The sequence below is a fragment of the Cynocephalus volans genome, chromosome 1 (genome assembly GCF_027409185.1).
Source record: "Cynocephalus volans isolate mCynVol1 chromosome 1, mCynVol1.pri, whole genome shotgun sequence".
NCBI classification, from domain to species: Eukaryota; Metazoa; Chordata; class Mammalia; order Dermoptera; family Cynocephalidae; genus Cynocephalus; species Cynocephalus volans.
Window position 1 is genome coordinate 33,227,599 of NC_084460.1, and position 15,527 is coordinate 33,243,125.

At 39.6% G+C, this 15,527-nt stretch overlaps 1 protein-coding gene across 1 annotated transcript in view; it reads left to right on the plus strand.

The window, feature by feature from the left end:
* Positions 1 to 1,528: 1,528 nt before the first annotated feature.
* CTNNBL1 (catenin beta like 1) overlaps positions 1,529 to 15,527 on the plus strand; it is a 172,676-nt gene continuing 158,677 nt past the window's right edge. Inside the window, exon 1 of the mRNA XM_063100663.1 lies at positions 1,529 to 1,637. Coding sequence (XP_062956733.1) covers positions 1,608 to 1,637 — 30 coding nt within the window. The 5' untranslated portion in view covers positions 1,529 to 1,607. The remainder of the gene's footprint in view (positions 1,638 to 15,527) is intronic.

The window sequence follows — 15,527 nt, forward strand, 5'->3', positions numbered from 1 at the left end:
TTCTATGAACTCTTTGAAGGCCCCTCATACTTGTACTGAGAGTAAATTGAGGAAACCATTCTAAGAAAGTGTCATTTGAGAACTGAAGGATGACAGAGTTGGATGAGGTGCGTGGCTATTGGCCAGTCAAAAGAGAAGAGGATTTGGCACTTTGAGGAATAAAAATAATTTTTTTATAATTGGAGGCAGGTGAGATGGGGTGGGGTTGGTGATTATAAATATAAATGTGAAGAGCAGGGAGCTTATAGGGGGAGGTTAACTCTCCTTGAAGATGGAGGCTTATTTAAGTCCCAGCAGATCAGAGGCACTCTCTGATTTTCTTTGAATCATGGGCAACTTTCTCCTCCGGGAAACCTTTTATACCACTTGGGTAGAAACGAGATCATCCAGTTCCCACCAGGCCTTGCATAGATGGATGGACAGAAAATCTCAGAGAGGGAAATGTGTAATTCTTGTTAAATCAATGAGTAATGTATGTTTTCATTAGCCCCCAAATAAATTGTGTTTAATGTGTATCAATTAATGTACTTGTAGATGTGTCTTTCTTGCTCTTCTTGAGACATAAAAGACTATTCTCCCACAGGGAGGCTTTTTCTGTGTGTGTGTACATCTTTTTCAGCTCATGTGTAGAGTGTGTTGGAAAGGATAATCTAGGACCAAACCACACCAATTCTCTCTCCTTAATCCACTCCATTCGCCTTCTCTCCCAGTTATTCCTCCAGAGTGCTTATGCATTTCCGAAAGCAACAAAAAATGAATAAATCTTTGGTGGCAGCTTGTTTAAAAAAAAAAAAAAGAGAGGGGGAAACGTAATCACCAATAGCTTCTCAGCCAGTAATATTTGTATGGCTTTGGACAAGTCATTTTCTGAGCCAGCATTGTCTAATAGAAATATAATGGGAACCACAAATGAGAGCCACATATGTAATTAAAGTTTTTCTACTAATCACATTTAAAAAGTTAAAAAAAAAAATTCGAGTGAAATTAATTTTATAATATATTCTCTTTTGACCCATACATGCAAAATATCATTTCAACATGTAATCTTATACTGATTTATAAGAAATCGGTGTGTAATTTACTTATGGCACATCTCTCTCAATTCAGACTGGCCATAGTTCAAGCTCAGTAGCCACATGTGGTTAGTGGGTATCATACTGGACAGTGCAGTTTGGGCCTCGGTTTCCTTATCTGTGAAATGAGGATGAAATGAAGATAAAATTGCCTAGATTTTTAATTGTCACTGGAAGGCTTGCGAGAGCACATGTGAGACACCGAGCATTCCGCCCTGCACATAGTGGGAACGCAGTAAGTCTTCGTTCTTGGGTTCTTTCCCCACCTCACCTCCCTCCTGCAAGCCTCCGCCCCCTTCTCCCGCCCCTTCAGGCTCTAGGCGGAAGCAGTACTGTCACAAATGCAGCGCGCTTTACGGTGGCGCTGCCTTTTACCGCAGTGTGGCCGGCTCGCTCGTCGCGCGCACTTTTAGCCCATTGGCTCTGCGGCCCCGCTCGGGGCGCTTTACGGCCAAAAAGCCCCTGCTGAAGGGCCCGCGGTTTGGGCGTGAGTGGAGGGAACCAGCGTTCCCGGTGTTGGCTGGCCCTGGAACCATGGACGTGGGCGAGCTTCTGAGCTATCAGGTAGGGGAGGCGTTCAGAGCCGGGGGGCCGCCCTGCACTCGGGCAGGGGTTGTAGGATCAGAGTCCCTTCATCTTACCTCCTCTCACCTCACTTCTCGCGCCACCCGGGATCCCAGCCTCTCATTTCACCGCACTCCCTGAGGCCCTCCTGGGCCCTTTCAGTTCATTGCTTCTCTAGGCCTGAGCCCCTTCACCTCCTCTCACCCCAGCCCTGGGTCGCCTCAACTCCTCTGAAGCCCCACACTACTCTGTCTCCACAGCCATCCTCTCTCAGTTCCCTTGTCCCCCCAGTCATTGAATTTGTGGTGATGGTGGTAGGAGAGCACTGGTCTGTCTTAGATTTGAGCCCCAGCTTCTCCACTGACAGGTTGTGTGGCTTTTAGTCAAGTCATTTCCCCCTCTTTTAGCCTCAGTTTTTGTATCTATAAAGTGGAGACAGTAATAACTACCTAGTGGGGTTGTTTGAGAACCATACCAACTAATGAATGTAAAAGCTGACTTTAAAGTGTAGAAATCTGTGCCCACGTTAACTTGCATTGTTCTCGACTTGCAAATATTTGGAATTCTAGCATGGGATGTGTCTCTAGGAATCTTCTTATCCCCCTTGCTCAGGGTACTTGTGGGGAAACGGCGGCTCAGAGAGCAGAAAGCATTTGGCCAAAGTGACTCAACAAGTAAGAGCTGGGATTAGAGCTCAGGTGTCCTGGTTTCCAACCCAGTTTATCCCCCACTTTTGACTTTTTAAGGAGAGGCTCTTTGTGAGAGGCGGCAGAGCTTCACTGTCCAGTATGGTAGCCACTAGCTACATATGGCTGTTGAACACATGAAATGTGACTAGTCTGAATTGAGAAGCACCGTAAATGTAAAATCACACTGGATTTTGAACACCTAGTATGAAAAAAGTAAATTTTTAAAATATTGATTACATGATCATATTGATCATATCAGCTCACATTGGTTATTGATCATACTGATTAAATGATCATATTTTTGGATAAGAAGTGAAATGAAATATATTTCATTTCTATATTACACTTATATATTACATTTTAAATGTATATATTACATATTAAATGTGTATATTACATTTATCTATTTCTGTTGACTTTTTAATGTGGCTGCTGGAAAACTTAAAATTACACTTATAGTTGGCCTGTATTTCTGTTGGACAGCTCTGCAGTCAAGAGTAGGTGATTAAGTAAGTGCAATGAGTGTGGAGCCCCAGGTTGCTTGGAATCTCTGTTCTACTAACTAACTGATGTAACCTTGAAGAAAATGTTTAACCTCTCCATGCCATGGTTTCCTTCTCTGTAAATGGGGGCAATGATGGTACCTACCTCCCAGGGCTATTGGGAAGCTATTGAGAAATGTAAAGTGCTTAGACCAATGCTTGTCAAAGAGTGAATGTTCATTGGCAATTAATTTTCGTGCCACTCTGTCAGCCGATATACAAGAAACTGACCCTGGAAACTAGACATCATGGGAAAGAACCTGTAAGCAACAGGGAGGTATAGAGCCAAGAGGTTTTTGTTTTAAAGACAGTTGAATTGATAGTGAAAGAAAGATAATAGTACGGTTGTTGAGTGAGTGATTGTATGTCTGTTTGGGAGTTGTGGGATGGCTAGCTCATTGACTCATACATAGAATATTAAAGCTAGAAGAGGTTCATTCATTTGCTGAACACATATTTATTGAACAACTACGTGTGCAAGGCATTGTGTCCACGGGGTATACACCCTTGAATAAAATGGGCAAGGTTCTTACTTTTGTGTAGCTTATAATCTGGTGGAGAAGGCACAAGATGATAAGTAAGCAAAGAGGAAATTTAGATTGTAATAAGTGCTGTGAGGGTAACATAGCCAAGTATGCTATAAAACTGCACTGTTTGGTATGATACCCTCTAGACGCATGTGACTATTGAACGCTTGATGTGTGGCTAGTTTGAATTGAGATCTTCTCTATGTGTAAAATACACACTGGATATCAAAGACTTAGTATGAAAAAAATGAATGTAAAATATCTTAATTTTTATACTGTTTATATGTTGAAGTGATAACACTTAGGATATATTGGGTTAAAGAAAATATATTATTAAAATTAATGTCACCTTTTAAAAAAGTTTTTTAATGTGGCTACTAGAAAATTGAAAGTTACAAATGTAATTTGTGACTTTCATTATATTTTTACTGTACAGTGCTGCTGTAGAAAATAACCCCTGGGAGTAGAGGATGGGGCCTGTTACTTTAGATTATGTGGTCAGGGAAGGACTCTGAGGAATGGCCACTAACAGACTGAAGGTTGAGAAGGAGCCAATTACGTGAAAGGGGCAAAATCATGGAGGCAGAGGGAACAGCAAATTCACACATAGGCTATGGGTAGAAGCTGGCAATGCCTGTTGGAGGACCAGAGAGGGAATCTACGCAGGTGGAATGTGGTGAGAGAGCAGGGGAATAGTAGTTGGTGAATTTGGAAATGTAGGCAGATGACAGACTATATAGGCCTTCCTTGTGGGCCATGATAAAGAGTTTGAATTTTATTTTGAGAGATGTTATAGATAACTTTATTCAACCCACCTGTTTACAGATGAAAAGTGAACCCCAGTGTGATAAAGCAACTTGCCTGAGGTTGTAGGGCCAGGTAGGGGCAGAGTTGAAACCAGAATCCTGGTCTCCTTATTTCCAGCTCTGTTTATTCCCCACATACCCTATTCATGCAATATCCTTTCTGTAAGATCTGCGTCCACTCCTCCTGTTTCTAAAGGATGGTGTCTGGAATCTAATCCATAATCAGTCAAATGGACCCAACCTCTGTGCAAAGTCATGAAAATCACATGAGTTTATGGATGCAAAAGGTTTCTGAAGACAGTAACATTTTATAGTCATGAAAGATGCATTCCTTACCTGTATCATCTCTCTAAATCCTCATAACAATCCTATGAGGAAGGTACTGTTTTTCATCCCTGTTGTACAGATGAGGAAACTGAGATACAAAAAAGAGCCTACCTTAAGGCACCTAGCCAGATAGTGGCAAAGTCAGGGTACTCAGGCAGTCTTATTCTATAGCTGGAGCTCCTAACCACTTATGCTGTACTGCCTTCATACTGTGTGCCAGGTGCTGAGCTAAAGTGCTTTCAGATAAATTGTCACTTTTACTTCTCAACATGCCTTCTGAGGTGGCATGCCTGTTTTATAGAAAAGGAAACTCAAGCTAGAGAGGTCAAATTACCTGCCCAAAGTCAAACAACCAGTAAGGAGCAGAACCAGAGTTGAAACCAACTGAATGCCCAAATGTAGTTTTCCATTTTGTTTTCAGATTGTAAAAAACTTTTAAAATTGAAGAAGAGTACACATATAGAAGAATGCGTAATCTTTAGATCCACTGATTATAGTTATCATTTACAAAGTAGACTCAATAAGACCACTGAAGTTCACTGTTTAGGGACGTAGGGAGTGAAGTTGTCTGATTGAATGCCCCCAACCCCAGAGTTTGATTCCCCCAGAGTAAGTCTCCTGTGGGATCTTTGATTTTGCTTTTCATTACCAGATCCCAGGTAATGCTGAACCTGCTGGTCTAGGGACTATACTTTGAGATCTCCTGGTCCAGAACGATCTACATTTCTTTTAAAAATTTCCCCATCAGAGACATTCTTCTGCCTTCTTGGGCTTTGGTTTGCAGATTTTTGAGCTTTTAAATTACACTTTTTCCCTGCCATTCAAGTTATTGAGAGCAAATCACTTAATCTTTCTGGGCCTCAGTTTCCTCATATGCCTAATAAGGGGATTAAGTAAGACTCTTTGAGGTCCCTTTTAGTTTTAAAATTTGGTGGTACTGATTATTTAGGCCAAGGGCTCTAGAGATTTCAAGGGATAAAAAAGCTTGAAGCAGTAGAATGAATTGGGGCTGAAAATCTGGGAGATTTGGGTTTTAATCCCACTTTTATCATTACTTATCTGGGTGACTTAGGACAAGACACTTCCTCTCTCTGAATATAATTTTTTTAAAAATCACATAATATGAGAAGATTGGGCAATATGACTTCTGGTTCTTTCCATTCCTAAAATCCAGAGGAAAAATATTATGCAGTGTCAAGAAATGTTTATTAAAAGTATTTAACATTTTTTGGGTGCTCACTGAATTTCATTTTTGGGGCAACTTGGTGGGAAGATTTCAATTTTCTGCTGAGATTGGTTCTTCTACGGGTAATAGAGTTAGGCACCAAGAGCCTCAGTATATGCCTTATATCCTTGACATAGGTTAACTATTCATTTGAGAAGACAGGAGAATTACAATGTGGACAGGAGGTGGTGGAAAAGTCTTAAAGAGGGAACCAGTTATATGTTCCCAATATGGAAATGTACTTTTTTGATGCCTTCAGGCTTAGACATCTCATCAAGTATCATGCCCAGCAGTTCCTTGGCTGAGAAGTTTCTGCTGCATAGGCGTGTATGTGAACTCCAGGGCACTCTCATTAATACTAATTCCACAGATGTCTGGAAAAAATTCTTATCTGTGAAGTTTTGCAATAAAGAATTCACATTTAGTGCAGCTTCGTTCAGTTGGAATGACTTGCCTTGTGACATGAGAGGTATTCTGTATGAGGCAGATTGGGGTCAGGGACCCTTGGTTTTGGTGATATTGCAGACATCTACTCCTTTGTCACCTATAAGTAATATCATAGCATTTCTTTGGATTGCAGGAGTGTATAGGAATATGTAATCTTACTCCTTTCTCCCTCTTATTTCTTTCTTCTGAAATAAAAAAAATTTAATGATAATAAACTGACAAGAACAGTATTAAAGAAAATATTTGAGAAGAGGAATACTATTACCCTAATCCAACAAATATTTTTATGTTCCCATAGCCCTTGTGTATTTTGCATGGCTCTAACCATTGTATATATACTGTTTTGCAGTCTATGTTTTTAATTTAACATTGCCAGAGATATTTTCTGTGTTTCTACGTAGCCTTCATGTTATTTTTAATATTTGCATACTTTTTGCTGAATCATAGGCCATTTTTCCCTAAATTATTCCTCTATAATTGGATATTTAGGTGGTATCCAGGTTTTTTTTCTTGGAGATAATATTGTAGTGAATTTCTTTGTTCATGTGCCATATTTTTTCTCTCCCACCTGTCACTCGTAATTATGATGTGCCATCTCCTGTGCTAAGTATTGCATGTACTAAAATTAATAAGACATGATCCTGGACCTTAAAGAATTCATAATTTAAGGAACAAGACAGGCATTTAAACAACTAAAAGTGTTATGGGAGCACTATGGAAGAAATGATTAGATATGCCTGGAGAGGAGTTATATTGATGGGGATGGATTTGGTTTGGTCATTGAAGAAGAGGGAGGTGACCTTGGAAACCCAGCCTTGATGAATGAATAAGAGTTCTGTGGATGAAAAAGGAGGCTAGGAAGAGTCATTCTTGACTGAGATTATTAAGAGTATAAGAGTGAAATGTTCAGAGCGTAGGATAAATGGAGGGGAGTGGCAGGAGATAATGGGGTCATCTCAGCTGCAGATATGTTAAGCAATACCCGTACAGACTGCTCATGTGGAATTGCTCCTTTTTCAGTTTATAGTGCTACCAGTAGTGTGTGTTCCAATTTTATTGTAATCTTAGTAGTACTAGTTGTCATAATTTATTTTTTCCTATTAATCTAGTAGGTATAGAAAATGTTAGTTCAAGTTTGTTTTAATAAGAATTTTTTTTCTCGTGTGTGTTTATCATTTGTATTTTTTGTTATCTGCCTCTTTCTCTTAAGAGTTGTAGTTTGTAATTAAGATTTTCTTTTGTGTGTTGTTGTTGTTGTTGTTGTGTGCATAAGAAACATTGAAAGCCTGAACACTTGTGCTCAAATGTATCTTTCATCCTGTGGTTGCCTCATCTTACCTGTAACCCTAAGAATATTATTTTAATTATGATGTCATTTTACAGCATTCTGAAACATAGTTGATGTCTAATAAGTGGCTATTTAATGGTTGAGTGAATGAACAAGTACATGCCTTCAAATATGCACTGGTTGTTTCCCCTTTTGGAAAGCTTTTGCTCTCCTACCTTGTTATGTTTGCTTGCTGGCCTTTGTACCTATTTACTTTCATGTCAGACTGCAAGAAGATTTGATTCACACCTTTTACTTCAGTTTCTGAATTGTTTTCCTCTTTTCATCATATTTTGCTACTCTTGCTACAAAACCTACATTTTTTCCTAAGTCTTCACTTGTATTTCATTTTTGAAGAATATGTCAGTTATTTTGTAGAATGTACAAAACCTACATTCCTGAAATTTGCCAGTTCTCTCTTTGCCAAAGATTTTCTTGGGCCTCATTATTCTTGACTTTCCCCAGAATTTGATTCTACAACCCTGCTCCCCCTTTTTTGGGTGGAAGAACTCATCCATTCTTCTCCTTTGAGGACCTTTTTATAGATGATTCTTAGCTCACTAGCCCTGATTTTCTTTTCTTTTTTTTTAAAAGATGACCGGTAAGGGTATCTTAACCCTTGGCTTGGTATTGTCAGTACCACGCTCAGCCAGTGAGCGAACTGGCCATCCTTATATAGGATCTGAACCCATGGCCTTGGTGTTATCAGCACTGCACTCTCCCGAGTGAGCCACAGGCCAGCCTTTCACTAGCCCTGATTTTCATTTTATGTGTCTACTAAACATTCTGTCTAGATGTTTTGGTATCATCTAATCCACCCCACCATACCCCATGGCCAACTTTGCATTTTATTTTATTTTTATTTTATTTTATTTTTTACTGGTGATAAAATTTATTTTATTTTATTTTATTTATTTTTTTGTGTGAGTTTGATGTTTTTATTTTTTTATTTTTATTTTTATTTTTTTAAATTTTATTTTGGCGATATACATTGTGGCTGATTATTGCTCCCCATCACCAAAACCTCCCTCCCTTCTCCCTCCGCCGCTACCCCCAACAATGTCCTTTCTGTTTGCTTGTCGTATCAACTTCAAGTAATTGTGGTTGTTATATCTTCTTCCACCCCCTGGTTTTGTGTGTGTGTGTGTGTGTGTGTGTGAATTTATATGTTAATTTTTAGCTCCCACCAATCAGTGAGAACATGTGGTATTTTCTCTTTCTGTGCCTGACTTGTTTCACTTAATATAATTCTCTCAAGGTCCATCCATGTTGTTGCAAATGGCAGTATTTCATTCGTTTTTATAGCTGAGTAGTATTCCATTGTGTAGATGTACCACATTTTCCATATCCACTCGTGTGATGATGGACATTTGGGCTGGTTCCAACTCTTGGCTATTGTAAAGAGTGCTGCGATGAACATTGGGGAACAGGTATACCTTCGACTTGATGATTTCCATTCCTCTGGGTATATTCCCAACAGTGGGATGGCTGGGTCGTATGGTAGATCTATTTGCAATTGTTTAAGGAACCTCCATACCATTTTCCATAGAGGCTGCACCATTTTGCAGTCCCACCAACAATGTATGAGAGTTCCTTTTTCTCCGCAGCCTCGCCAGCATTTATCGTTCATAGTCTTTTGGATTTTAGCCATCCTAACTGGGGTTAGATGGTATCTCAATGTGGTTTTGATTTGCATTTCCCGGATGCTGAGTGATGTTGAGCATTTTTTCATATGTCTGTTGGCCATTTGTATATCTTCCTTAGAGAAATGCCTACTTAGCTCTTTTGCCCATTTTTTAATTGGGTTGCTTGTTTTCTTCTTGTAAAGTTGTTTGAGTTCCTTATATATTCTGGATATTAATCCTTTGTCAGATGTATATTTTGCAAATATTTTCTCCCACTCTGTTGGTTGTCTTTTATTTATTTATTTTTTTTTAAATTTTATTTTGTCGATATACATTTTGGCTGATTATTGCTCCCCATCACCAAAACCTCCCTCCCTTCTCCCTCCCCCCTCCCCCCAACAACGTCCTTTCTGTTTGCTTGTCATATCAACTTCAAGTAATTGTGGTTGTTATATCTTCCCCCGCCCCGGTTTTGTGTGTGTGTGTGTGAATTTATATATTAATTTTTAGCTCCCACCAATAAGTGAGAACATGTGGTATTTCTCCTTCTGTGCCTGACTTGTTTCACTTAATATAATTCTCTCGAGGTCCATCCATGTTGTTGCAAATGGCAGTATTTCATTCGTTTTTATAGCTGAGTAGTATTCCATTGTGTAGATATACCACATTTTCCGTGTCCACTCATCTGATGATGGGCATTTGGGCTGGTTCCAACTCTTGGCTATTGTAAAGAGTGCTGCGATGAACATTGGGGAACAGGTATACCTTCGACTTGATGATTTCCATTCCTCTGGGTATATTCCCAACAGTGGGATAGCTGGGTCATATGGTAGATCTATCTGCAATTGTTTGAGGAACCTCCATACCATTTTCCATAGAGGCTGCACCATTTTGCAGTCCCACCAACAATGTATGAGAGTTCCTTTTTCTCCGCAACCTCGCCAGCATTTATCGTTCATAGTCTTTTGGATTTTAGCCATCCTAACTGGGGTTAGATGGTATCTCAGTGTGGTTTTGATTTGCATTTCCTGGATGCTGAGTGATGTTGAGCATTTTTTCATATGTCTGTTGGCCATTTGTATATCTTCCTTAGAGAAATGCCTACTTAGCTCTTTTGCCCATTTTTTAATTGGGTTGCTTGTTTTCTTCTTGTAAAGTTGTTTGAGTTCCTTATATATTCTGGATATTAATCCTTTGTCAGATGTATATTTTGCAAATATTTTCTCCCACTCTGTTGGTTGTCTTTGAACTCTGTTAATTGTTTCTTTTGCTGTGCAGAAGCTTTTTAGTTTGATATAGTCCCATTTGTTTATTTTTCCTTTGGTTGCCCGTGCTTTTGGGGTCGTATTCATGAAGTCTGTGCCCAGTCCTATTTCCTGAAGTGTTTCTCCTATGTTTTCTTTAAGAAGTTTTATTGTTTCAGGGTGTATATTTAAATCCTTAACCCATTTTGAGTTGATTTTAGTATACGGTGAGAGGTATGGATCTAGTTTCATTCTCCTGCATATGGATATCCAGTTATCCCAGCACCATTTGCTGAAGAGGCAGTCCCTTCCCCAGTGAATAGGCTTGGTGCCTTTGTCAAAGATCAGATGGAAGTAAGTGTGTGGGTTGATTTCTGGATTCTCTATTCTATTCCATTGGTCAGTGTGTCTGTTTTTATGCCAGTACCATACTGTTTTGGTTATTATAGCTTTGTAGTATAGGTTAAAGTCAGGTAGTGTTATGCCTCCAGCTTTATTTTTTTTTGCTCAGCATTGCTTTGGCTATGCGTGGTCTTTTATTGTTCCATATAAATGTCTGGATAGTTTTTTCCATTTCTGAGAAAAATGTCTTTGGAATTTTGATGGGGATTGCATTGAATTTGTATATCACTTTGGGTAGTATGGACATTTTCACTATGTTGATTCTTCCAATCCAAGAGCATGGGATATCTTTCCATCTTCTTGTATCCTCTCTAATTTCTCTCAGCAGTGGTTTGTAGTTCTCATTATAGAGATTTTTCACCTCGTTAGTTAACTCAATTCCTAAGTATTTTAATTTTTTGGTGGCTATTGTAAATGGGCAGGCTTTCTTGATTTCTGGTTCTGCATGTTCACGATTGGAGAAAAGAAATGCTACTGATTTTTGTGTGTTGATTTTGTATCCTGCTACTGTGCTGAAATCATTTATCAATTCCAAGAGTTTTTTTGTAGAGGTTTTAGGCTGTTCGATATATAGGATCATGTCATCTGCAAGCAGGGACAGTTTGACTTCATCTTTTCCAATCTGGATGCCCTTTATTTCCTTCTCTTCTCTGATTGCTCTGGCTAGTACTTCCAACACTATGTTGAATAGGAGTGGTGAGAGTGGGCATCCTTGTCTAGTTCCTGTTCTTAAAGGAAAAGCTTTCAGCTTTTCCCCATTCAGGATGATATTGGCAGTGGGTTTGGCATATATGGCTTTAATTATGTTGAGATACTTTCCCTCTATACCTAACTTATAGAGGGTCTTTGTCATGAATGAGTGCTGAACTTTATCAAATGCTTTTTCAGCATCTATAGAGATGATCATATGGTCCTTTTGTTTGAGTTTATTAATATGGTGTATCACATTTATTGATTTGCGTATGTTGAACCAACCTTGCATCCCTGGGATGAATCCCACTTGATCGTGATGAATAATTTTACGTATGTGTTGCTGTATTCTGTTTGCTAGTATTTTAGTGAGGATTTTTGCATCTATATTCATCAAGGATATCGGCCTGTAGTTTTCTTTTTTGGTTATATCTTTACCTGGTTTTGGTATCAGGATGATGTTTGCTTCATAGAATGAGTTTGGGAGATTTGAATCTGTTTCAATCTTTTGGAATAGTTTGTAAAGAATCAGTGTCAATTCCTGTTTGAATGTTTGGTAAAATTCTGCTGTGAATCCATCTGGTCCTGGGCTTTTCTTTGTTGGGAGCCTTCTGATAACAGCTTCAATCTCCTTTATTGTTATTGGTCTGTTCAGATTTTGTACATCTTCATGGCTCAGTTTTGGGAGTTTGTGTGTGTCCAGAAATTTATCCATTTCCTCCAGATTTTCAAATTTGTTGGCGTATAGTTGTTTATAGTAGTCTCGAATGATTCCTTGTATTTCAGATGAATCAGTTGTAATATCGCCTTTTTCGTTTCTAATTTTTGTTATTTGAGTCTTCTTTCTTCTTTTTTTGTTAGCCATGCTAATGGTTTGTCAATTTTATTTATCTTTTCAAAGAACCGACTTTTTGATTCATTGATCTTTTGAATTGTTTTTTGGTTTTCAATTTCATTCAGTTCTGCTCTGATCTTAATGATTTCTTTCCGTCTGCTAACTTTAGGTTTGGATTGTTCTTGTTTTTCTAGTTCTTTAAGGTGAAGTGTTAGGTTGTTCACTTGCCATCTTTCCATTCTTCTGAAGTGAGCGTTTAATGCAATAAATTTCCCCCTCAATACTGCTTTTGCAGTATCCCACAAGTTTTGGTATGATGTATCATTGTTTTCATTAGTTTCAATAAATTTTTTGATTTCCTGCTTGGTTTCTTCTTGGACCCATATGTCATTAAGTAGAATGCTGTTTAATTTCCATGTGTTTGTATAGTTTCCAGAGTTTCGTTTGTTATTAATTTCTAGTTTTAATCCATTGTGGTCTAAGAAGATACATGGGATAATTCCAATTTTTTAAAATTTATTGAGACTTGATTTGTGACCTAATATGTGATCTATCCTGGAGAATGATCCATGTGCTGATGAGAAGAATGAATATTCTGAGGTTGTTGGATGGAATGTTCTGTAGATATCTGCCAATTCCAATTGGTGTAGAGTCTTGTTTAGATCTTGTGTTTCTCTACTGATTCTTTGCCTGGATGATCTAATATTGACAGTGGGGTGTTCAGGTACCCTGCTATTATGGTATTAGTGTCTATTTCCTTCTTTAGGTCTAATAGAGTTTGTTTTATAAATCTGGCTGCTCCAACATTCGGTGCGTACATATTTATGATTGTTATGTCTTCTTGATGGATCAGTCCTTTTATCATTAAGTAGTGTCCCTCATTGTCTCTTTTTATGGTTTTTAGTTTAAAGTCTATTTTGTCAGATATAAGAATAGCTACTCCAGCTCGTTTTTCTTTTCTGTTTGCATGGTAAATCTTTTCCCATCCTTTCACTCTTAGTCTGTGTGAATCTTTATGGGTGAGGTGGGTCTCTTGTAGGCAGCATATAATTGGGTCCTCCTTTTTGATCCAGTCAGCCAGTCTGTGTCTTTTGATTGGGGAATTTAAGCCTTTTACATTAAGAGTTGTTATTGAAAGGTGTTGATTTATTCCTAGCATTTTATTGGTTGTTTGGTTATCTTAGGTGTCTTTTGTTCCTTGCTTTCTGATTTACTGTTTGGTTTCTGTGTTTGTTGGTTCCTTAGGTTGTAGATAGCGTTTTTGTTTGCTTGTTTTCTCTTCATGAATGCCATTTTTATTATACTAGTGGGTTTTGATTTTCCTTTGGTTTTTATGGCAGTGGTAGTTATTTTTCAGGTACCAAACCCAGTACACCCTTGAGAATTTCTTGTAAGGGTGGTCGTGTGGTGGTGAATTCCCGCAGTTTTTGTTTGTCTGAGAAATATACTATTTGGCCTTCATTTCGGAAGGATAGCCTTGCAGGGTAGAGTATTCTTGGCTGGCAATCTTTTTCTTTTAGTATTTTGAATATATCATCCCATTCCTTTCTAGCTTTTAGGGTTTGTGATGAAAGGTCTGATGTTAGCCTGATTGGGGCTCCCTTATAGGTGATTTGACGCTTCTCTCTTGCAGCTTTTAAGATTCTCTCTTTGTCTCTGAGTTTTGCCAATTTGACTATAACATGTCTTGGAGAAGGCCTTTTTGGGTTGAATACGTTTGGAGATCGTTGAGCTTCCTGGATCTGAAGATCTGTGATTTTTCCTATACCTGGGAAGTTTTCTGCCACTATTTTGTTGAATATGTTTTCAATGGAATCTCCATTTTCCTCCCCTTCTGGAATACCCATGACTCGGATATTTGAGCGCTTAAGGTTGTCTGATATCCTTCTGAGATTTTCTTCAATGTCCTTGATTCTTTTTTCTTTCTTTTTGTCTGCTTGTGTTATTTGAAACAGCCCAGCTTCAAGTTCAGAGGTTCTCTCTTCAACTTCGACAAGCCTACTGGTTAAACTCTCTATTGTGTTTTTTATTTCGCTGAATAACTGCTTCAGTTCAGCAAGTTCTGCTACATTTTTTTTCAGGACATTGATTTCCTTGTACATTTCCTCTTTCAGATCCTGTATACTTTTCCTCATTTCATCATGATGTCTAGCTGAGTTTTCTTGTATCTCATTCAGTTTCCTTAGAATTATCACTTGAAATTCCTTGTCAGTCATTTCAAGGGCTTCTTGTTCTATAGGATATAGAGTTTGAGATTTATTAACTTTTGGTGGTGTACTTTCTTGATTTTTTGTATTTCTGGTATCTTTTCTTGATGTTTATTCATTGTGGCAGGGGGTTTCACAGTCCACCGGTTTGAGACTAATGACTAACTAAGATGTTGCCGTGGTTGCCAATTTCGTATGGCTACCTCCGTGACTGCTCAGTTGGCCTCTAGTGTCTTGTGTGTGTGGTTGCCTCGGGTCTTGGGCCTCTCCGGGGAGCCACCTTTCTGGTCAGCTTGGACTCTGCTGGGCTGGTGGATCACGTACCACAGGGTGTGTGATCTCTGTTGAGCTTTCACTTCCTGTGCAGGACTTCTCCCTGTTCCGTGTGCTCTGGCCCAGGCTGTTGGATCGTGCAGTGGCGACCCCACAGGGTGTGTGTTTTCTGTCGAGTCTCCGCCTCCCTGGCCGCACGTCTCCCCACTCTGTGCGCACTGTGCTGGGCTGGGGCGTGTCTTCTGCAACCCTCGTCTATCAGCTGGGCCTTCAAGACCCTGCTTGGCACCGCCTCGCCCAGGAGGTCTACCTGGTTTCTGGTAGGCACAGACGACCGGTTGCTTTGGGTGCCTTTGTAGCACTGTGTAGATCTTTCTCGGGACTTGTTCACCTTTGTATCCCCCCGGCATATCCCGAATCTAGCGCCCACCTGCAGCCAGCTCTCCGGCAGGTTCAAGCGGACCTGGGAACTCTCCTACCACACTATTCCCAACCAGAAATTGGTTAGGCTTTTTTCCGAACTGGTGGCCACAGAGATGGTATCTGCCTCCCAGTAACAGGAGGTTTACCGGGGGCCGGAGTCCAGGGTGTGGTGGAGTGACAGTCGGCCCGCCCGTACTTCCTTGCCCTACCGACACTGGCTGGGGATGCCCCACGCCAGCAGCCGCGCCAGAGAACCACGGAGGGAGTGGGAGGGGAGGCCGGCCCGCAGGCTCCGGAAAGC